The sequence below is a fragment of the Taurulus bubalis genome (assembly GCF_910589615.1).
Source record: "Taurulus bubalis genome assembly, chromosome: 5".
NCBI lineage: Eukaryota > Metazoa > Chordata > Actinopteri > Perciformes > Cottidae > Taurulus > Taurulus bubalis.
The window spans coordinates 29077253-29102772 of record NC_136593.1 but is presented as its reverse complement, the minus strand read 5'-3'; the positions used below and the strand labels follow the sequence as shown (position 1 = coordinate 29102772).

Here is a 25520-nt window from a genome sequence, read left to right as displayed (position 1 = left end):
CCAGACTCCACCCTCCCACCTCCAGACTCCACCTTCCAGACTTCAGACTCCACCCTCCAGACTCCACCCTTCAGACTCCACCCTCCAGACTCCACCCTCCCACCTTCAGACTCCACCCTTCAGACTCCACCCTCCAGACTCCACCCTTCAGACTCCACCCTCCCACCTCCAGACTCCACCCTTCAGACTCCACCCTCCCATCTCCAGACTCCACCCTTCAGACTCCATCCTCCAGACTCCACCCTCCCACTTCCACCCTCTAGTCTCCACCCTCCAGACTCCAGACAAAAGTGTTGCACAATGATAATTGGATCCGCTCCTTTCCTTCGTGTTGGGACACGCTGAGCTTAGTGACTTAAAACATGCAACAGAAACACACAGCAGCACCATTATATGTGACATGCATTTCAAATCCATTTACACATCCACCCTGCATGCCACAGGGCACCACACACACACACACACGCACGCACACACTCATTAAAAGAAACACACTATGTACTCCTAAATATGTCCTTGAATACACATAATAAGTCGGCAGTTCTCTGCCAGCTGAGTAAACAATTGTGAACATAAACAAAAAAAGGTGCAAAAAGTGGAACAACTCTGCGAGATCCCTCCGCCTAATTGAGTGTGCGAGAGCCGCAGCACCTGCCTCGCGCCGCCTCTCCCTCCGCGGGGCCGCATCGTCTCCCCCGCAGAGCGAGCGGCGCCGCCGCGCCTCCTCCTCCCGCGCAGAGCTGCTGTCTGCGGCGCGGAGCGTCCCCACGCCGGCTCGTGAGCACATCCACACTGCGCGAGACAGCTGGAGCGATGCGCGCCTTCCGAGCGATGCTGAGGATGTTACAGTACGCGGGACTTTATGTCCAACTCCACGCAGCTCTCAGCGGCGGAGCAGCCGCGCTGCGGCACCGCGTCTCTGGGGATGAAGGTGAGTAGTTCATGTCTGGAGGAAGACTGCTGAGTTATGGAGAGGAGTGACTGGGTGGGGCTCAGAGAACGGTATCGTGGTGTATTTAATAAGGGGACAGTGCACATTAATAACAACATGTATGTTAAAAGTGTCAGAGTTAGTCAAGAGGCTGTTTTCCACCCGGAGTCCCGAGAGGCACGTGTTCAAAAAGTAAAACAAACCTAAAAACAGAAGTAAAATACAATATATAAGGATTATAAAATGTGGACGCTTTTACAATACGTGCACACAGCTAAAAAACAATGAAAGAGATGCAGAGATGATGGTCGACCTCGTGTGTTATTAAAGTGTATTCTTGTTGTTATAGATGTGGACTATATTGCAGTTTGACTGTTAATCACTGGATGTGATTATCTTGATAAGATCATGATTCGGGGTTAATTCAACTTAAACTTATGAATATTCTATCATGAGTCCGCATGACAGTGGTTGACTATAGGCTAGTTTATTTTCATATTTCAAGTGATAGGAAAGATGACTTATAAAACTTATAAAGAGCAGTAAAACACATGAATGAGTTTCAACCTGTTAGTTGGACAAAAGGTTGTCTTCAAGGTTATATTGTGTTATTTCTGAAGAATCCTTTATGAAAAATAATTGCTGTATATCTGTTATAATCGTTATTATAACGCTTCACCTAATAACCGCAACCTCACAGATTTGATTCGGCAATAGCAATGTCCTAAACGTCAGCGCAAATAAACTAATAATGATATAATGACGTCATGATGTCATGATACAATAAACACACGATGCATCCCCAGTGTACTTTACCAGATCAACAGTTCAGTGGGACTACTTTAACACGCTGATCAGATCAATCAGATTAGTGCATGGCAACAAACATGAGGCCCAGGTTTGGCTGACGGACACAAAATGCAAGTCAAGATGAACTATGAAGCAAAACCAAGAAGCCAAGGTGTGAGCCTTCAGGGCTCCGGAGACAAATCACAGCTCCTGAGGGTGGGCTTTATGAGGAGGGGAGGGATGCTCCTAGAGCTGAGACCAGGTTTAATACTATGATGAGACCAGGTTTAATACTATGATGAGACCAGGTTTAATACTATGATGAGACCAGGTTTAATATATGCTCCTGTAGATCTGAGACCAGGTTTAATGTATGCTAATGTAGAGCTGAGACCAGGTTTAATACTATGCTCCTGTAGAGCTGAGACCAGGTTTAATACTATGATGAGACCAGGTTTAATACTATGCTCCTGTAGAGCTGAGACCAGGTTTAATATATGCTCCTGTAGATCTGAGACCAGGTTTAATACATGCTCCTGTAGATCTGAGACCAGGTTTAATACTATGATGAGACCAGGTTTAATACTATGCTCCTGTAGATCTGAGACCAGGTTTAATGTATGCTAATGTAGAGCTGAGACCAGGTTTAATACTATGATGAGACCAGGTTTAATATATGCTCCTGTAGATCTGAGACCAGGTTTAATGTATGCTAATGTAGAGCTGAGACCAGGTTTAATACTATGCTCCTGTAGAGCTGAGACCAGGTTTAATACTATGATGAGACCAGGTTTAATATATGCTCCTGTAGAGCTGAGACCAGGTTTAATATATGCTCCTGTAGATCTGAGACCAGGTTTAATACTATGATGAGACCAGGTTTAATACTATGCTCCTGTAGAGCTGAGACCAGGTTTAATATATGCTCCTGTAGATCTGAGACCAGGTTTAATACTATGATGAGACCAGGTTTAATACTATGCTGATGTAGAGCTGAGACCAGGTTTAATACTATGATGAGACCAGGTTTAATACTATGCTGATGTAGAGCTGAGACCAGGTTTAATACTATGATGAGACCAGGTTTAATACTATGCTCCTGTAGATCTGAGACCAGGTTTAATGTATGCTAATGTAGAGCTGAGACCAGGTTTAATACTATGATGAGACCAGGTTTAATATATGCTCCTGTAGATCTGAGACCAGGTTTAATGTATGCTAATGTAGAGCTGAGACCAGGTTTAATACTATGATGAGACCAGGTTTAATACTATGCTGATGTAGAGCTGAGACCAGGTTTAATACTATGATGAGACCAGGTTTAATACTATGATGAGACCAGGTTTAATACTATGATGAGACCAGGTTTAATACTATGATGAGACCAGGTTTAATACTATGATGAGACCAGGTTTAATATATGCTCCTGTAGATCTGAGACCAGGTTTAATGTATGCTAATGTAGAGCTGAGACCAGGTTTAATACTATGCTCCTGTAGAGCTGAGACCAGGTTTAATACTATGATGAGACCAGGTTTAATACTATGCTCCTGTAGAGCTGAGACCAGGTTTAATATATGCTCCTGTAGATCTGAGACCAGGTTTAATACATGCTCCTGTAGATCTGAGACCAGGTTTAATACTATGATGAGACCAGGTTTAATACTATGCTCCTGTAGATCTGAGACCAGGTTTAATGTATGCTAATGTAGAGCTGAGACCAGGTTTAATACTATGATGAGACCAGGTTTAATATATGCTCCTGTAGATCTGAGACCAGGTTTAATGTATGCTAATGTAGAGCTGAGACCAGGTTTAATACTATGCTCCTGTAGAGCTGAGACCAGGTTTAATACTATGATGAGACCAGGTTTAATATATGCTCCTGTAGAGCTGAGACCAGGTTTAATATATGCTCCTGTAGATCTGAGACCAGGTTTAATACTATGATGAGACCAGGTTTAATACTATGCTCCTGTAGAGCTGAGACCAGGTTTAATATATGCTCCTGTAGATCTGAGACCAGGTTTAATACTATGATGAGACCAGGTTTAATACTATGCTGATGTAGAGCTGAGACCAGGTTTAATACTATGATGAGACCAGGTTTAATACTATGCTGATGTAGAGCTGAGACCAGGTTTAATACTATGATGAGACCAGGTTTAATACTATGCTCCTGTAGATCTGAGACCAGGTTTAATGTATGCTAATGTAGAGCTGAGACCAGGTTTAATACTATGATGAGACCAGGTTTAATATATGCTCCTGTAGATCTGAGACCAGGTTTAATGTATGCTAATGTAGAGCTGAGACCAGGTTTAATACTATGATGAGACCAGGTTTAATACTATGCTGATGTAGAGCTGAGACCAGGTTTAATATATGCTCCTGTAGATCTGAGACCAGGTTTAATACATGCTCCTGTAGATCTGAGACCAGGTTTAATACTATGATGAGACCAGGTTTAATACTATGCTGATGTAGAGCTGAGACCAGGTTTAATACTATGATGAGACCAGGTTTAATACTATGCTCCTGTAGATCTGAGACCAGGTTTAATACTATGATGAGACCAGGTTTAATACTATGCTCCTGTAGATCTGAGACCAGGTTTAATACTATGCTGATGTAGAGCTGAGACCAGGTTTAATACTATGATGAGACCAGGTTTAATACTATGCTCCTGTAGATCTGAGACCAGGTTTAATGTATGCTAATGTAGAGCTGAGACCAGGTTTAATACTATGATGAGACCAGGTTTAATATATGCTCCTGTAGAGCTGAGACCAGGTTTAATATATGCTCCTGTAGATCTGAGACCAGGTTTAATACTATGATGAGACCAGGTTTAATACTATGCTCCTGTAGAGCTGAGACCAGGTTTAATATATGCTCCTGTAGATCTGAGACCAGGTTTAATACTATGATGAGACCAGGTTTAATACTATGCTGATGTAGAGCTGAGACCAGGTTTAATACTATGATGAGACCAGGTTTAATACTATGCTGATGTAGAGCTGAGACCAGGTTTAATACTATGATGAGACCAGGTTTAATACTATGCTCCTGTAGATCTGAGACCAGATTTAATGTATGCTAATGTAGAGCTGAGACCAGGTTTAATACTATGATGAGACCAGGTTTAATATATGCTCCTGTAGATCTGAGACCAGGTTTAATGTATGCTAATGTAGAGCTGAGACCAGGTTTAATACTATGATGAGACCAGGTTTAATACTATGCTGATGTAGAGCTGAGACCAGGTTTAATATATGCTCCTGTAGATCTGAGACCAGGTTTAATACATGCTCCTGTAGATCTGAGACCAGGTTTAATACTATGATGAGACCAGGTTTAATACTATGCTGATGTAGAGCTGAGACCAGGTTTAATACTATGATGAGACCAGGTTTAATACTATGCTCCTGTAGATCTGAGACCAGGTTTAATACTATGATGAGACCAGGTTTAATACTATGCTCCTGTAGATCTGAGACCAGGTTTAATGTATGCTAATGTAGAGCTGAGACCAGGTTTAATACTATGATGAGACCAGGTTTAATACTATGCTGATGTAGAGCTGAGACCAGGTTTAATATATGCTCCTGTAGATCTGAGACCAGGTTTAATACATGCTCCTGTAGATCTGAGACCAGGTTTAATACTATGATGAGACCAGGTTTAATACTATGCTGATGTAGAGCTGGGACCAGGTTTAATACTATGATGAGACCAGGTTTAATACTATGCTCCTGTAGAGCTGAGACCAGGTTTAATACATGCTCCTGTAGATCTGAGACCAGGTTTAATACTATGATGAGACCAGGTTTAATACTATGCTGATGTAGAGCTGAGACCAGGTTTAATACTATGATGAGACCAGGTTTAATACTATGCTCCTGTAGATCTGAGACCAGGTTTAATGTATGCTAATGTAGAGCTGAGACCAGGTTTAATACTATGATGAGACCAGGTTTAATATATGCTCCTGTAGATCTGAGACCAGGTTTAATGTATGCTAATGTAGAGCTGAGACCAGGTTTAATACTCAGAGGTTGGGTTTCTTGTTGGAACAACCATCCTGTGGTGAGTTTGTTGCTCAATACTCGACCCAGACTGCATTAGACTTCTGGAGACTGATTTGTTAGTGATGAGCGTATTAGAGGATGATGCATCAGTGTTATTCTGATGAAACTCAAATAGTTGGTGAAGCCTGCTGTGAGATCGTGTTGTCTTTTAATTAAGGAAAGGAGGACCAACTAAAATATTAATGAGCCGTAGAACTATCTGGATGAAATGAGGGAAGGTGTTAACGGGAGGATTCAAACCCAATTACACAACATAAAGCCCACCTCACCGTTTTTGTAGACTTTCCTGAAACCACTTGTTTTGAGTATTTATGTTTGTGTGACTGATTCCAGAGGTGTCTGCTGTAGATGTGGCCATCCTTAAATATATCACTTTAAAACTGCTTCAGCCATTTGTTTTAGAATACATTTCCTGTTACATGTTTCTCACCGTCAGCTCTTTTAAGCGTCACTGTAACGCGTTTGTTACCGAGCAGTCGTACCTTTCTCCAGCATCTCCAGACAGATTTACTGTGTGATTAAAGTGTGCGATAACCACTTCATCACGGTGTCTCCAGTTGTCCCTTGAGACCTCTCTGCTTAGCAAGTTAGCTTGAGCTCGATCACCACAAATGAATGCCGCGTGCGCTGCTTTCAGATGGATTGACTGTCTGGGACAGGTTGTAAAATCAATTAGCATTTTCCCCAAGGAGTTCATTAAATTGGCAATAATCGTTGTGTTGTCGTTCCCGCCGCACGTCTCAGACTGGCCGTGAAGAAGAAAATGCCTCAGGGTGGAGAGGACATTACTCTGGAGAAACGAGTGTTCAGGTTTTTAAAAGTTGATGCAGAAAAAGCAGCAGGAGCCTCAGCAACAGAAGCAAGCGTTCCTGTGGTAAGTAATCCTCAGGAGATTGTGTTTTCTTCCTCTTCCTTCAATCGGCTCTTTGATCAATTGGCCGAGCCGAGGGGAGCTGAGCCGTCAAAAAAGAAGCACGCCGTGTTCTGGAGAGGCTCGTTGGATTCAGCCTGATTTATTTGTTCCAGATTAATGCCTCAGATTAAGGCCCCGGTGGCCCCGGTGGCCCCGGTGGCCCCGGTGGCCCCAGTGGCCCCGGCACCCCGTTTCCACTCAAGCTGAAGTGGATTAAATCACCTGCATAGCAAAACAATGAGTTTGGTGTGAAGCCGAGCGGCTCACTGTGGGCCACGCTGTGCCAAAGTGTCAGAGACTCACCGGCCACAGGGTCGAGTCTCACCGGGGTCGAGTCTCATTGGGGTCGAGTCTCACGGGGGTCGAGTCTCACTGGGGTCGAGTCTCACCGGGGTCGAGTCTCATTGGGGTCGAGTCTCACCGTGGTCGAGTCTCATTGCGTCGAGTCTCACTGGGGTCGAGTCTCATTGGGGTCGAGTCTCATTGGGGTCGAGTCTCACCGGGGTCGAGTCTCATTGGGGTCGAGTCTCACCGGGGTCGAGTCTCATTGGGGTCGAGTCTCATTGGGGTCGAGTCTCACCGGGGTCGAGTCTCATTGCGTCGAGTCTCACTGGGGTCGAGTCTCATTGCGTCGAGTCTCACCAGGGTCGAGTCTCATTGGGGTCGAGTCTCATTGGGGTCGAGTCTCACCGGGGTCGAGTCTCACCGGGGTCGAGTCTCATTGGGGTCGAGTCTCACCGGGGTCGAGTCTCATCAGCTCACCAGGGTCGAGTCTCACCGGGTTCGAGTCTCATTGGGTTCGAGTCTCATTGGGGTCGAGTCTCACCGGGGTCGAGTCTCATTGGGGTCGAGTCTCACCGGGGTCGAGTCTCATTGGGGTCGAGTCTCACCGGGGTCGTGTCTCACCGGGGTCGAGTCTCATTGGGGTCGAGTCTCACCGGGGTCGAGTCTCACGGGGGTCGAGTCTCACCGGGGTCGAGTCTAATTGGGGTCGAGTCTCACCGGGGTCGAGTCTCACCGGGGTCAAATCTCACCGGGGTCTTGGAGGAGTGAGCCGTGTTTGTGTGAGTTTTCCTTCATGTTCAACACAAAGCGATGAACATGTGTTGATGCGGTTTCATCATCAGTTCTGAGCTGTTCATTGTTCGTCTCCATAGCAGCATCCGTCCTGCTCTCCATCGTCAGCGCACTACTTTCACATGAGGGGGCGTGTTCCAGTTCATCAGCTTCAAAGAGTCTGGTCCTCTGGCCTCTGCCTGGGTCCTTAATGAGGACGGCCAGCCCGGCAGTTTGCATTGGCTTTCAATTTAATGGAGCTCCGGCTGTGCGTGAGGCCGACAGATTGTACAGTCGTGCTGCGCAGAGGAGGAGGCTGACAGCAGGAGAGTGAGAGGATGAGGAGGATGAGGAGGATGAAGCAACGCTCACCTCGAGGAGGCCACAGCACATTTTAACAATCTGCCACTTGGAACGCCACTGCTTCCTCTGGTGACTGCTGTGACCTGGTGATGTTTGTCCTGACCCGCGAAACATTTTGTCTGGTCCACTTGTTGAAATCATTAATACAATTACATTTTCCATAGAAAGAAATTAGGATTTAAAAAATACAGTAAAAACATATTTTATATTTATTTTAATATATATGTTAACTAAAGATCCCAATTTTTGCTCTTGTCTCTTTTAAATATAGATAAATATTTAACTATTTTCCATGTTTGGCTCGATGCAGAAAAGTGGGGCCTATAAATGTGGAATGCTTCTGCTGCTGCTGCTCGGGCCAAATCTTTCTCAGATAGCGTGTTGGTGACATTTGCACGTATCGACATGAGCTTCATTTGCATACACGTATTGAAGCATTGACCTGAAGCTCATTTATACTTTACAGCATTAGCTGCAACACTAAAACAGGGCCCATTGCACTCGGCTGCAGAACGTTATGACCGTGTTTGTGTCGGAGTAATGAACAACATCTCTTGAGAAACAGACTTGAGACAGGACGGATAGCGGGTGCAAACAATATGCAGTTCATGTTGCTGTCCGCTCTGCTCGGGGAAATGGGCAGTGGCAGGAAATGAGTTTTCTTTAATTGAGAGGATGGAGAACAGGACATGTGTGACGAGGTCCTGGTTAAATAAGCTCACTTAGACTCACTCTAATTGAAAGTTAAGATTAAATGGAATTACTTCGACCAAGGTGTAAGCGCTTCAGTTTTACGTCGGCTTCACACTTCATGTCGAGCATCAAGTGTGAAGTATGAAGTGCTGGAGCAGCGGCGCGTCTCCTGAAGACACGTCCGCCATCTCTTGAAGGGTCACAAGGGCAACGAACTCAAGCTAAACACAATGTTACCTTTCAGAGACCACATGGAGTCCAGTGCATTCTGGGAAATGGCTCAGAGTGCCGGTGTGTGTTGTCAGCAGCACAAGCTGCTTCGTAGACGCAGAAACAGCCTCTGAGTCTCGAGGGCGATGCAACATCTCTGGAGCAGACGGCTGCAGGCTTGATCACCGCTCCCTTCCTGTTGCATTGGTTTGGGTTTGTCAGTGTAATTATGTGTATTTCCACATTTGGTTATCGGCCGTCACTCCAGCCTAAACTGCTGCAGGATACTTCCCACAGCTGACAACGCCTGGCCCAGTGAGACAGTCTGTCAGTGGAAGGACTCACAACATATACAGGTATAACGTTTGACTCACTAGTGGTAGACTGATGAGAATACAGCATCTCGTGTTAAAACCATATCTTCTAAACCTGCACAACGTGCTGTAACCCTTCAAGGCGTTTCCCACGTTCACAAACACACCTTCTTCCTCTCGTTTGATATCTGAAAGCACCATTAAAGCTTTTTAAGATCAAGATGAATTCCTGCAGCAGTTCTTTATTACAGAAGCTTCTTGTTATTTCATCACTGTTCTCTGATTATTAAAGCCATTCATAAAGCGAGTGAAATACCTCTTCTCACAGGGGTTCTGTTCACGGCCGATTTACATTCACCTTGCTGATGCTCAGCTGGGTTTGTATGTCTCAGTATTTACTTTCTGCTCTTCAGCGCCCGGCGGATGAGACTCAAAGGGAAGTGTTGAGTTAACGGCCCTGATTTCAAGGTGGCAACTTTCAGGTGACAAATGTCCACATAAAGATTTTCAGTTCTTCCAGCTACCTCTGCCTCTCTTTGTCCTCTGGCTACAATACTTTGACATAACTGTTTGGCACAGTGTGTGCCGACGTTCCCAAATCCCTGATTTCATCTCAATTATGAGAAACTAAAGTTACTGTGGCAGCAGTTGTGTTTTATGTCTGATGGACCCTGCATTTAAGGAATTCCCTCGCTGGAGTATTACAGATGATTACAAATCATATATATATCTTAGGGCTGGGCAAAGTTGAACAAATTTAACTGATTAATCGCATGATTTTTCTGTGATTAACTGCGATTAATCACATTATGAGCCAAATTCAATAGTTAATAAAAAACTAGTGTATTGCACGCTTTTATTCTAAAGTAATGTTATCAGAACACTATAACAGGCACTCTGGAGCAACAGCAAGTTAACAACAGTATATAAAACAGTTTTCTTTTTTTCTGAACAGGTACCAGAAGAAACATTTTATTTTATCAGGGAACAACATAAACAGTCTGTTCTGTAGTAAGGGTCCCTGTGAGGGACAAGCCCCTCCTTCTTTTGTCATGCTCAGTAGTAAGGGTCCCTGTGAGGGACAAGCCCCTCCTTCTTTTGTCATGCTCAGTAGTAAGGGTCCCTGTGAGGGACAAGCCACTCCTTCTTTTGTCATGTTCAGTAGTAAGGGTCCCTGTGAGGGACAAGCCCCTCCTTCTTTTGTCATGTTCAGTAGTAAGGGTCCCTGTGAGGGACAAGCCCCTCCTTCTTTTGTCATGTTCAGTAGTAAGGGTCCCTGTGAGGGACAAGCCCCTCCTTCTTTTGTCATGCTCAGTAGTAAGGGTCCCTGTGAGGGACAAGCCACTCCTTCTTTTGTCATGTTCAGTAGTAAGGGTCCCTGTGAGGGACAAGCCCCTCCTTCTTTTGTCATGTTCAGTAGTAAGGGTCCCTGTGAGGGACAAGCCCCTCCTTCTTTTGTCATGTTCAGTAGTAAGGGTCCCTGTGAGGGACAAGCCCCTCCTTCTTTTGTCATGTTCAGTAGTAAGGGTCCCTGTGAGGGACAAGCCCTTCCTTCTTTTGTCATGTTCAGTAGTAAGGGTCCCTGTGAGGGACAAGCCACTCCTTTTATCATGTTCAGTAGTAAGGGTCCCTGTGAGGGACAAGCCCCTCCTTCTTTTGTCATGTTCAGTAGTAAGGGTCCCTGTGAGGGACAAGCCACTCCTTCTTTTGTCTATGTTCAGTAGTAAGGGTCCCTGTGAGGGACAAGCCACTCCTTTTATCATGTTCAGTAGTAAGGGTCCCTGTGAGGGACAAGCCCCTCCTTCTTTTGTCATGTTCAGTAGTAAGGGTCCCTGTGAGGGACAAGCCACTCCTTCTTTTGTCATGTTCAGTAGTAAGGGTCCCTGTGAGGGACAAGCCACTCCTTCTTTTGTCTATGTTCAGTAGTAAGGGTCCCTGTGAGGGACAAGCCACTCCTTCTTTTGTCATGTTCAGTAGTAAGGGTCCCTGTGAGGGACAAGCCCCTCCTTCTTTTGTCATGTTCAGTAGTAAGGGTCCCTGTGAGGGACAAGCCACTCCTTCTTTTGTCATGTTCAGTAGTAAGGGTCCCTGTGAGGGACAAGCCCCTCCTTCTTTTGTCATGTTCAGTAGTAAGGGTCCCTGTGAGGGACAAGCCACTCCTTCTTTTGTCTATGTTCAAACAGTAACATAAAAAAAAAATCTGAAACAGTTAAAGCATGTGAAGCAGCACCCACATCAATATAATGAACTGTGTAAGTAACTCAATGTGTTCTAAATGTATATATACATACATGTCATTACCAGGTTCCACATGCACCATGCTGTGCTCTACGTACTCAAGGAGCCTCCTACCCTCACAAACTTCACTTTACTGCAGTAACTTACTGAAGACTGTTTTAAAGAATGGAACCACTGCACATATTTGTGATTGGTTAGTTGAGATTTCAGGGAGAATGATTAGACTTGAAATTGATGAGAGAATTAACTTAGATTGTGGTCTTTTCATGTGATATGTTCAAAATAAGTAAACACTATTGAATCGTCCTCAAATGATTTGGCAAAGTAAAACAAAGGTTGGTGCAGTCTTAAACTGAAAGCTTCTGTCTCTAGCTCTCTCTCTCACACACACACACACACACACACACACACACACACACACACACACACACACACACACACACACACACACACACACACACACAGCTGAAAAGATACGGGTGTCTCCATGCTAATTAGCCCTCTGTAATTTAGTCATCCTCAAACAGCTCAAGTTCGCTCCGAAGCAGGAAGGGAGAGAGAGAGACAGACAGAGAGAGAGACAGAGAGAGAGACAGACAGACAGACAGACAGACAGAGGGAGAGAGAGGGAGAGAGAGAGAGAGAGAGAGGGGTATAGAGAGAGAGGATGGATGGATTGACCCCACACTGCCTCTCAGGCTGGATTTATCCTTCTCATTTTGTTTTGGACCTGAAGTGAGTCTCTTTGGGGCGAGAGCAGTTTGTTCATATATTTATGTCCTCCACCACATTGCTTTTCTTTCATTATTTCTCTCCCTTTCATTTTTAATGAGTCTTCAGTGGATAGCAAGCAGGCGCCTCTGTGTTCCCATGCCTCACTTCTATATTGCTTTCTGAGCAATATAGAAGTTAAAAATACATGTACTGACTTGCTTCTTCACACAGGGTCCCTGCCTCTACAGAAGTACTGCCTCATAAAATCTATACTTAGAAAAGGCCAAGCAGACGTTAGAAAGGAGACACGAGGCTGAGATGTCCTGACTCAATATCCACCTCAGAAGGATGTCATCATCTCTGCAGTCTGCAGGTGAAAATGCTCCATTGGCGTCAGCTTTTTGGTTGATTTAGCGTTCTACGAGGTCATGTGATTGATTTCTGGTGACGCTGATGTGATTAAAGTCAGGAAAACTTTTGGAGGTCTGCAGAGCAGACTTGTCAGACTGGTCAGACTGGTCAGACTGGTCAGACTGGTTAGACTGGTCAGGACTCGACGTCGCCACAGCACCAGCGTCTTGTAGTCGGGTTTCACAGGTCGAAGTCTGCAGATCAGACCGGAAGGCAACCTTAGATACCTAGAGATAGTACAGGATATGTATGCCAACACAAAAACAAGTTTAATGAAAACAAGCAGCTGGTGGCGATGCTAGAGAGGGAACTGTTCCCCTTTACTCTCAATTAATTGCATTTTAATTAAAAACCACAAAGTGCAACATACATAACCATTCAGAATCTTCAGCCATTTTTGAACAGACTAAGAGCTTTCATGCACAAACAAAAATAAGTAATTTCAAAAAGACTGAAATGACCTAACTTTAACTGATAATACACACTCACTGAATCTATGACCAACACTTTACTATGGAACAAATCACTGTCTGGAGGAGCAGCTTTTCCACACATTTAAAATAAATTAAACAAAAAGTGCAATTCAAAAGGATTCATATATATAAAATCAACTTGTCTTGTGATTACCTCATCAGTAAATACTGAAAAACATTGTGCTTTACAGAAAATTAAGCAGCACTCAATTCTCCTCACGACCCCAGAGTTTCTTCCTGTCATACGCCATCAGTTGTGAATGTTATATTCAGTTGGCTGTTTAATTTAATTATCCTAAAAACCCAGAGTCTCCGCATATGGATGGACTTGTATAGCGCTGTTCTAGTCTTCTAGCACTACATGACATCATTCACCTACAGGAGCAATTTAGGGTTAAGTGTCTTGCTCAAGGACACATCGACAGTGGGCTAGCGGAGCCGGGAATTGAGCCGCCGATCCTCTGATTGAAAGACAACCCTGCTCACCACTGAGCCACAGGCGCCCTCATATCAGGATGGTTTGACCCAACCTGGTTTGAGCCAACCTGGTTTGACCCAACCTGGCACACACTGCTGAAATCATGGAGGGACAAGTGCAAAACAAGTTCAAACCAGAGCCGGCAAAATAAAGACACTCCACTGCATAAAAAAATTCCCTTCAAAAAAATTCACCACAGGATGAAAAAAAAAAAAAAAAATCTTTTTAAAAAAATTTTTAAATTTTTTTTTCAGGCGACCCACTGCGACCCACTGAAAACGGGTCCGCGAACCACTGATCTAAGTGGTTACTGATTAATTTGATGTCAAAAAAAGTCTTCTTCATGTAACACGGTGCCCACTAGAACTGTACCGCTATACTAATGTACAGCGATCCTCACATGAGTCCTGTACCAGCCTGACTGACTGAAGGACCCCAGAGCATCAGCCCAGGTTAGAACCCGGGCCTCCTGTGTTCCAGGGTTAACCCTAGCCCACTAGGCCACCATGTTAGACAATTATATACATATATGTACAGGTATATATTTATCTTAGTTTTATTGTTTTTTATGAATTAGTTAGAGATAGTTATTAGAGTGAGTTCTACTAGACAGGACAACGGGAGGGTAAGGACCAACAGACTCCACCCTTCAGACGCCACCCTTCAGACGCCACCCTTCAGACTCCACCCTTTAGACGCCACCCTTCAGACTCCACCCTTTAGACGCCACCCTTCAGACACCACCCTTCAGACTCCACCCTTTAGACGCCACCCTTCAGACGCCACCCTTCAGACTCCAGACTCCACCCTCCAGACTCCAGACTCCACCCTCCCACCTCCAGACTCCAGCCTCCAGCCTCCAGCCTCCACCCTTCAGACTCCACCCTCCCACCTCCAGCCTCCACCCTTCAGACTCTACCCTCCAGACTAAACCCTTCAGACTCCACCCTCCAGACTACACCCTTCAGACTCCACCCTTCAGACTCCACCATTCCACCTCCAGACTCCACCGTCCAGACATCAGCCTCCACCATCCAGACTCCACCCTCCCACCCCCAGACTCCAACCTCCAGCCTCCACCCTTCAGACTCCACCCTCCCACCTCCACCCTTCAGACTCCACCCTCCCACCTCCACCCTCCAGCCTCCACCCTCCAGACTCAAACCTCCAGCCTCAACCCTTCAGCCTCCACCCTCCAGCCTCCACCCTTCAGACTCCACCCTCCCACCTCCAGCCTCCAGACTCAAACCTCCAGCCTCCACCCTTCAGCCTCCACCCTCCCACCTCCAGCCTCCACCCTCCCACCGCCAGACTCCACCCTCCAGACTCCCACCTCCAGACTCCAGCCTCCACCCTTCAGACTAAAGCCTCCATACTCCACCCTTCAGACTCCATCATCACAGGTATATATTTATCTTAGTTTTATTGTTTTTTGTGAATGAGTTATTAGAGTGAGTTCTACTAGAAGACGGAATGTCACCAGGACAACGGGAGGTTTAAGACCAACAGACTCCAGACTCCAGCCTTCAGACGACAGACACCAACCTACACCCTCCAGACTCCACACTCCAGACTCCAGACTCCAGACTCCAGCCTCCAGACTCCACCCTTCAGACTCCAGCCTCCAGACTCCAGCCTCCAGACTCCACCCTTCAGACTCCAGCCTCCAGACTCCACCCTTCAGACTCCAGACTCCACCCTCCAGACTCTACCTTTCAGACTCCACCATACCACCTCCAGATTCCAGCCTCCAGCCTCGACCCTTCAGACTAAAGCCTCCATACTCCACCCTTCAGACTCCATCATCACACCTCCAGACTCAAGACTCCCCATCCAGCCTCCACCCTCCAGCCTCCACCCTTCAGACGCCACCCTCCAGACTCCAGCCTCTACCCTTCAGACTCCACCATCCCACCTCCAGACTCCACCATCCCACCTCCAGACTCCACCCTTCAGACTCCAGCCTCCAGACTCCACCCTTCAGGCTCCACCCTCCAGACTCCATACTCCAGCCTCCAACCTTCAGACTCCACCATCCCACCTCCAGACTCCAGCCTCCACCCTTCAGACTCCAGCCTCCAGCCTCCACCCTTCAGACTCCACCCTCCAGACTCAAGCCTTCAGGCTCCAGACTCCAACCTACACCCTCCAGACTCCACCCTTCAGACTCCACCTCCAGCCTCCACCCTCCAGACTCAAGCCTTCAGGCTCCAGACTCCACCATACCACCTCCAGACTCCAGCCTCCACCCTTCAGACTCAACCCTCCACCCTCCAGACTCCACCTTTCAGATTCCACCGTACCACCTCCAGACACCAGCCTCCACCCTTAAGACTCCACCATCAGACCTCCAGACTCAAGACTCCCCCATCCAGCCTCCACCCTTCAGACGCCACCCTCCAGACTCCACCCTTCAGACTCCAGCCTTTAGACACCAACCTACACCCTTCAGACTCCACCATCCCACCTCCCGCCGCCACCCTTCAGACTCCACCCTCCACCATCCCACCTCCAGACTCCAGCCTCCACCCTTCAGAATCCACCCTCCAGACTCCACCACCCCACCTCCAGAATCCAGCCTCCACCCTTCAGACTCCACCCTCCAGCCTCCACCCTCCAGCCTCCACCACCCCACCTCCAGAATCCACCCTCCAGCCGACAGCCTCCACCCTTCAGACTCCACCCTCCAGACTCCACCACCCCACCTCCAGAATCCACCCTCCAGCCGCCACCCTCCAGACTCCACCCTCCCACCTCCAGCCTCCACCCTTCAGACTCCAACCTCCCACCTCCACCCTTCAGACTCTACCCTCCAGACTAAACCCTTCAGACTCCACCCTCCAGACTACACCCTCCCACCTCCAGCCTCCAGACTCAAACCTCCACCCTTCAGACTCCACCCTCCAGCCTCCACCCTTCAGACTCCACCCTCCCACCTCCAGACTCCACCGTCCAGACATCAGCCTCCACCGTCCAGACATCAGCCTCCACCATCCAGACTCCACCCTCCCACCTCCAGCCTCCACCCTTCAGCCTCCAGACTCAAACCTACAGCCTCCACCCTTCAGCCTCCACCCTCCCACCTCCAGCCTCCACCCTCCCACCGCCAGACTCCACCCTCCAGACTCCCACCTCCAGCCTCCACCCTCCAGCCTCCACCCTCCAGACTCCACCCTCCAGACTCTCACCTCCAGACTCCAGCCTCCACCCTTCACACTAAAGCCTCCATACTCCACCCTTCAGACTCCATCATCACACCTCCAGACTCAAGACTCCCCATCCAGCCTCCACCCTCCAGCCTCCACCCTTCAGACGCCACCCTCCAGACTCCAGCCTCCACCCTTCAGACTCCACCATCCCACCTCCAGACTCCACCGTCCAGACATCAGCCTCCACCATCCAGACTCCACCCTCCCACCCCAGACTCCAACCTCCAGCCTCCACCCTTCAGACTCCACCCTCCCACCTCCAGACTCCACCCTCCCACCGCAACCCTCCAGACTCCACCCTCCCACCTCCACCCTTCAGACTCCACCCTCCCACCTCCAGCCTCCACCCTCCACCCTCCAGCCTCCACCCTCCAGCCTCCACCCTCCAGACTCAAACCTCCAGCCTCCACCCTTCAGACTCCACCCTCCACCCTTCAGACTCCACCCTCCCACCGCCACCCTCCAGCCTCCAGACTCAAACCTCCAGCCTCTACCCTTCAGCCTCCACCCTCCCACCTCCACCCTCCCACCGCCAGACTCCACCCTCCAGACTCCCACCTCCAGCCTCCAGCCTCCACCCTCCAGACTCCACCCTCCAGACTCCCACCTCCAGCCTCCACCCTCCAGCCTCAAACCTCCAGCCTCCATCCTTCAGACTCCACCCTCCAGACTCCACCCTTCAGACTCCACCCTTCAGACTCAAACCTCAAACCTCCAGCCTCCAGACAGAAATATTGCAAAAATGATAATTGGATCCGCTCCTTTCCTTCGTGTAGGGACACGCTGAGCTTAGTGACTTAAAACATGCAACAGAAACACACAGCAGCACCATTATATGTGACATGCATTTCAAATCCATTTACACATCCACCGCCGGCAAGCCACAGGGCACCACACACACACACACACACACACACACACACACACACACACACACACACACACACACACACACACACACACACACACACACACACACACACACACACACACACACACACACACACACAGTGAGTCTCCCAGGATGCTGAACACCTGCCAGAGCCAGTGGGCACGGCTCCAGGAGATGAAGTGAGCCACTGAGAGCTGGAAGCATCTCTTTACAGCTCACACCAGAGAGCCAGCACACACACACACACACACACACACACACACACACACACAGATTGCCCACACAGACGGCCGCAAAGAGGAGGAAAAAGTGTGGAGGGGAACTGAATTAGAGGAGCAGAGTAGAGAACAGGATGTAGTGGTAGCAGCAACCTCTAATAGGGAGAAAGTAGGAATGAAAGGGCGATGGATAGAAACGGGAGGGGGAGTCGCAGTGTCCACAACAAGAGGGGGAGATTTGTGGGAGATGTTGCTGAGAGAGAGAGCTGAGAAGGGATTTAAAAAAGAAAGGAAGAGGTGGAAAAGTGAGAAAAATCGTGCGTTTGCAAAATTGGGGTCTTACTGGTTGGCGGGAGGAAAGTGCAGGAATGACCTTGTAGCTATGAGCCTGTCCGGCTGCTTTGGACTCCAGGTGTATTTTAGGACTCTCCTTGCCTTGACTTTGACTCAGCTGCTCTCCACCATTCCTCCTTTCGGCTCTACTGTGGTTATAAGTTGTAGACTGTTCTGTTGCTTACATTCAAAAGGGCATTAAGGGCTGATTTTATAATTATTTTACAAACAATTAAATAAATTGTGTGATAAACACAAATGGTGACAGATAAAAATGTAATTATTATTTGAGTACCGAAATCGTAGTCATTGTAAAGCTGTAACAGATTTTCCACTTAAAATGTATTCATGGATGATGTGACAATCAGCATTAGCAGATTGTGTCAGCTGGCTAGCTATGTAGGCTAACTTTAGCTTCATTTTAGATTTTTAAAACGATAATATTGTAAAAGAGGGATTTTGATTTTAAAGATTGAGGTAAATTTCCCCAATTCCAGACAACAAAACTACTAAGTGTACTATCTGATATCGTAGCATCCAGCTAGGATGGATTATTGAAGTATTGAATTGTTATCCTTTGTTTCAGTTAACCTTTTGTTAATAAAAGCCATGGATGGACATGAAGGCAAATGACAAGAAGTACAAGATGTAAACCTTACTTTAGTGTTTCAGTTTGACTCAGACTGAAGAGCTCGTCCAGTTTAACTCTTTCATTAAAGCTTCTGTAACTGTCAAATAAAATAATGAGGGCTGAAGTTGCAGTTCAACACCAGAGAGAGAACATCAAATACGTCAGTTTGATCACTTTACAGCAGTTTGATCAGTTTGATCACTTTATAGCAGTTTGATCACTTTACAGCAGTTTGATCAGTTTGATCACTTTATAGCAGTTTGATCACTTTACAGCAGTTTGATCAGTTTGATCACTTTATAGCAGTTTGATCACTTTACAGCAGCTTGATCACTTTATAGCAGTTTGATCACTTTATAGCAGTTTGATCACTTTATAGCAGCTTGATCACTTTATAGCAGTTTGATCACTTTACAGCAGTTTGATCACTTTACAGCAGTTTGATCACTTTACAGCAGTTTGATCACTTTACAGCAGTTTTCAGCAACGTAACGCTTGTAGTTTTGCCAGCCGGTTTAACAGATTATTGAAAGTATTTCCAAGTTATGTTGATGATTATTTATATGATCTGCGTTTGTCTTCATGATCATTTGTTCTCGTGAACGTCCGAATGATACGTCACTGTGGTGGCGGGGCGGGGTTGCGCTCAGCTGCAGAGGGAAGTGAGCGAGGGTGAGGTTCAAGGGAACAGGTGCCGTGATGAGGTAATCAGCCGCAGCTGGGGGCAATTGTGTGTGTGTGTGTGTGTGTGTGTGTGTGTGTGTGTGTGTCTCCCCATTAAAACAGGAGTAGCTGTAGCTGAAGCTGAAGCGACAGACAGCTGATCGGAGACAAGCCGGCAGGTGCGCTCAGGGGCGAGGCCGAGAGCGCACACGAGTCAGACAATAAAGCTTGTTGCTAACCAAATCCAGAGTGTGTTGCCTCGTGTGCCGCCCAAAACTCACGGGGCAACGCAGAGTCATTACAGTCGCTTTAAATGTTGCCACCGCAAGGAATTGTGGGTCGGCATTTTCCTTTCGTAAAGGCAGGTCCAGTGGTTCCTATGCTAAAGGAGCTAAGTTAGGAAGCATTGAAGCTCCTTTCCTTTGCATTTAGAAAATTTGACCGTCTCTTATCACGGCAGCCACTTAGGTACTTGAGGTCATTTCACTCAGTTAGGAAGGTTCCTCACCAAAAAGGACTATTCGACTGCAGCCCATATGTTCAAAACACATTATCACAAGGCATTGTGGGAAGTTGTGTCGCGCCTCTGTGCTCTTCATCGGGTGACAGCGACTCTTGAATGATACGATGCATAGAGGAAGAAAAAAAGTGAAAGAAATAACAGAAAAGAATATATATAAATAAGAGGCTTTACCTCTTCAGACACTCGTACAAAGAGCTGCTTCAAACAGGAAGTTCATGAAATATGCTTCAATTCTGCATTTTACCTCAACTTTACTCCCTTCAGGAAGTATTTTTTAATTATCATTCTTTGTTGAAATAAATGTGCGGTAATTGATTGAAGTGTTGATTCAGCCCGACTAAAAAATTAATTAATTTCAAGAAATAATTGTCTCCGCAGGAATGTTAACACAGGCTATGTGTTTATGTAATAACTGCTACTGTGAGCTCCTTCCTCATTGTACAGGTCACATTGCAGTTTCTTTCTGCAACCTTTAGCGTTCTCATACTCATCAGTTTTCCTCCGATGTTATTCCTGAATCGCTTGATGTGTCGGGTTCAGTTTGGTTGCTTTGTTGCTGCCGTCATTATTCCAGCTGTGATTACGCTCCACAGGAAACGAGTCCCACTGTGAGCACAATCACAGACCTACAGACCAGCAGCACAACAACATGCATCTGCTTCACTGTCTCGTTGTCTCTGAGTAGCATTTAGTTACATTTAGTAATTTAACTAAATGCTTTTTCTGTGAATGTTCATTTTGTGTCATTAACAATCCAATAAAGCCCGAACGATACCAGTTTATGAGAGCGGGAATACTGTTATACTCTGTGTGTGTGTGTGTGTGTGTGTGTGTGTGTGTGTGTGTGTGTGTGTGTGTGTGTGTGTGTGTGTGTGTGTGTGTGTGTGTGGTCTCTCTGTGTTTCCTCACTTTTCCGTCCATCGTTCTCAGCTCTTTTCTTCTGGACTCTCGCTTCGGTTCACCTCTGCCCTTGTCCTTATTTCCTCTCTTCTTTTCCTCTACCCTTCTTTCACTTCTTTCCCTTCTCACCCTTCTTGGCCCCAGCACGGCTCCATCCCTCCAGCTCGTCTCCTCCTGATAAATGTTTCCACTGCAGAGGTGCATGAAGGGCACGACAATTACAGATACGCCGCCTGACTTCTGTCTGCTGACCTGGTGTAGCCATGCAGCCTTAAGAGCACTGTGGTGCAGCTGAGAGGAATCCACAGACATGATGGATTATATACTTATTATATTATGGAGTATTGTCTCGACACACTTCCTGCATGAAACCTTTCACTGTTTCACGAAAGAGTTGGTGACACATTTCAAATCTCCAGAGTGAGATAATCGCTGATGTGTTTTATTCCCGTTGATCTTATTCTACACCACAATAAAGGAGGAATATGTAGTTCTCCTCAGAGAATTGTCGTGTGCTTTGTTTGATTGTTTACTGTATCTGCTGTGTAATTTTAGATTAATTGTAATGGCCCACATAATTTACATTGTTATAGTTACAGTAGTCAACATATTTGTTGAAAATATTATTTATACTCTCAGCCACAGTAATTCATATTTTCTTTATATGTCTTTACAGAAGAAAACATAGTTTAGTCTTCGTAATATTTCCTAAATAGTCTCATTTAAAATAAATGTGAGACTAATGGAGAGGATGCCTGAGACACATGAGTAGGGAATGTACATGACGTTATATATTTATTTATGTATTTTTATAAAATCAATGCACAGCTGCTCGGATGGTATATGTGCATTATACTTCCATGCACTATATTAACTATATTATAGTTCGAAGGGTCGATACTGTATGAATATTGCCTGCACTTCATTCCTTCTTCCTCCTGTTGTTCGAGGCTCAATGTGTTTTAGGAAAGCTTAGCGTCTTTATCGAGGTGCATTTTGCTTCTTCGCCCAGGAGAAGGATCACAACGTGTCCTCCCACTCACGCTGCATGCTGAGTCAGATGGGATGTGATGGAGAATGTAGTCTTACTTTGACTTATTGAGCATTACGGGAAGCCAAACGGAGGAGAAAGATGTTCTCTGTGTAGGTGTGTGTGTGTGGGATTGAAGTGTTATGACACTTCTAGATTACTACACTGGTCCAGCATTCAGCTCAGCTGCTGCACCATCGGAGGAGGGATGCTATTATTCAAACATTTTAATAGCATATTATCACCGTCTTGACACTTGAGCTTGCGACTACAGTTTCTGCAGAAAGACTCAGAGTGAAGCAAGCAGAACACTTCAGATGCAGCAACGCTTTCATCTCTCAGCTAGCACTGGCTCGTTGAGTGGATACCTTCTCTGAATGTCTCGCTGCTGTCTCGTAATGAAGTGAGATGTTGTCACTGAGCTCCCTGAGAAACAGACATCTTGAGGATTTGTCCTCCTGTCATTTCGGGGATCATCGTTTTCCCTAAACTTCAGTATGCTTGTATCCTCTCGCAGCTCTCTTTACGGAGGTGCCTCATGACATCACAACGCAGAGCGGGGAGGATGTGGAGATGGCGTGTTCCTTCCGCGGGGCGGGCTCTCCGTCGTTCCTGCTGGAGATCCAGTGGTGGTACATCAAGGAGCACAGAGACTGGCAGGAGAACACGGATCAGATCACCAACAACGTGAGCATTTAGTTTGATATGTGCAGGATGCTTGGATCCCAGTGAGAAAAGAGCTGCTTCTGTTTTAAAAGTAAATCTATATATTTGTGATAAGCATCCCAATAGCATCGCTAACTGGTGTGAAGGGATCATTTACAATATAGGGGCAACTGCTGATATACTATGAACACAAATAAGCCGCTTGAATGTGGAAAGGTCAATTGTATGAAAAAAAACAGTATTTTAGATAATGAATCATGACATAACATGCCATTTATAAGAATAACACATTATGGGTAATGCAGGGGTACATAGCTCACCAGATAGTCTGTAAGGATACAACAGTGCTGTAGATTATACATCATAAAGACGGCAAGACATCCAGTACACTTACAAATCAAAAATGTGTGTGTTGCTCATGGTTTAAAAGAATACATTTTAGTTTTTCATCCTACAAAATAACATGTGGGGTTTCCAGTAAAACAGGACAATATGGAACTAATTCCCCTTTATCTTTGAGATGCATATGGTTCGCAACATAATACATGACAGATATTGTCTTATAAAGAGGGTTTTTATTTTACTCAGCAACCCAAGCTTAAACTTTTCAGTCGATTCACAAAGTCCATTTTCTGTCTCACCATTTCCGTTTTTAGCAAATGAATGTATCTGGACAGAACGGAGTGAACTGAAGCTCCCTGTATGGCAGCAGGGGGAAGTTGCCCGTTAGCCACGGCAGGAACCCTCTGGCACGGAAACCAAGGGATAATTGCTGATTAGCATTTGCCAGCACTGAGGGAACAGGTCGACTCTCTCCAGTCATGGCGGAACTCAGGCTCCCCTGTTGTGCCTCTAGACACCATAATTGGCACTGTGAAATAAATAGATTTTCAAATTCTCTGTCTGCTGCATGCATAATTCATAACTATACCCAAAAGAATACCTCTGTGCCTCCGCATACACATATACACACACTCTCCTGCTCAGAGGCTTACGTGCTGGGTTGTAGAGAGTGTGCTCACACACACACATTTAAACATGCACACATAAGCATGCACACCCACGCACACTGTACATACAGCTCAGCCACCAGAGAGAAAACAGTACCAACAAAGAAGCCTTTTTAAGAGAGAAACACTGAAAACATCAAACATGTTTGTCCACAGCAATGTTTTGCTTTTGTGAGATGTTTTTAGAAATGTGCTTCTGTTGCTAATGCATTATCCATATTTCCGTGCAGGTTGAACCCCTGGAGGAAACTTCCAAAGACGGCACCAAAATTAGTGTGAGTTTGATCCTCCGTCAATAACAAGAAGACAGTATCAAAGAAAACTAGCCGATTTTTATGTCAATACAATGAATATGAGAGACATCCAAGCTTTTGCTGGATGTAGTTATATTATCCATTTAACCCATAAGCATAATGCAGGAGTTTAGAATGTTACTGTATGTTCACAGATGAAAAGCATCATGTCTCGTCCCCATCAGGTGGTGAAAGTAGCCGGCAGCAACATCTCCCACAAGCTGCGTCTCTCCAGCGTCAAGCCGGCGGATGAGGGCACGTATGAGTGCCGCGTCATCGACTTCAGCGGCAGCGTGGCACAGCATCACCGTGTGCACGCCCACCTGCAGGTGGCACCGGAGAGGAGCCCGGGGCCGGATGGCTTCACGCTACAGGGGAGCCCCTCCCTCCATGCCCACCACCAGACAGAGGGCCGGGAACTGAAGAGGAGGTCAGCAAGCAGCACCACTGACTGCAATGAGAGCTGTGGGCCTTAGATCTGTCTGCATGTCCGTCTAGAGATGGACTTCATCAGTCTCTTGAGGGACTTCATCAGTCTGTAGAAGGACTTCATCAGTCTGTAGAGGGACTTCATCAGTCTGTAGAGAAGGACTTCATCAGTCTCTAGAGAAGGACTTCATCAGTCTCTAGAGGGACTTCATCAGTCTGTAGAGAAGGACTTCATCAGTCTGTAGAGGGACTTCATCAGTCTCTAGAGATGGACTTCATCAGTCTCTAGAGAAGGACTTCATCAGTCTGTAGAGAAGGACTTCATCAGTCTCTAGAGAAGGACTTCATCAGTCTCTAGAGATGGACTTCATCAGTCTGTAGAAGGACTTCATCAGTCTCTAGAGAAGGACTTCATCAGTCTCTAGAGAAAGACTTCATCAGTCTCTAGAGATGGACTTCATCAGTCTCTAGAGATGGACTTCATCAGTCTGTAGAAGGACTTCATCAGTCTGTAGAAGGACTTCAACAGTCTGTAGAAGAACTTCATCAGTCTAGAGAAGGACTTCATCAATCTGTAGAAGGACTTCATCAGTCTGTAGAAGGACTTCAACAGTCTGTAGAAGAACTTCATCAGTCTAGAGAAGGACTTCATCAGTCTCTAGAGGGACTTCATCAGTCTGTAGAAGGACTTCATCAGTATAGAGAAGGACTTCATCAGTCTCTAGAGGGACTTCATCAGTCTGTAGAGAAGGACTTCATCAGTCAAAAGACGGACTTCATTAGTTTCTAGAGAGGGACTTCATCAGTCAAGAGACGGACTTTATCAGTTTCCAGAGGGACTTCATTAGTTTCTAGAAAGGGACTTCATCAGTCTCTAGAGAGGGACTTCATCAGTCTCTAGAGGGACTTCATTAGTTTCTAGAGAGGGACTTCATTAGTTTCTAGAGAGGGACTTCATTAGTTTCTAGAGAGGGACTTCATCAGTCTCTAGAGGGACTTCATCAGTCTCTAGAGAGGGACTTCATCAGTCTCTAGAGGGACTTCATCAG

General features: G+C 46.1%; 1 protein-coding gene across 1 annotated transcript; it reads left to right on the top strand.

Annotated features, from left to right (window-relative positions):
* Window positions 1–813: 813 nt before the first annotated feature.
* Window positions 814–24518, top strand: vstm2lb (V-set and transmembrane domain containing 2 like b; the record flags this gene model as incomplete). The annotated part of the gene is made up of 4 exons (XM_079218834.1): window positions 814–931; window positions 22591–22760; window positions 23980–24024; window positions 24228–24518. 4 exons carry the CDS (start codon window positions 814–816, stop codon window positions 24516–24518), a joined length of 624 nt encoding a protein of 207 aa, XP_079074960.1.
* Window positions 24519–25520: the final 1002 nt, after the last annotated feature.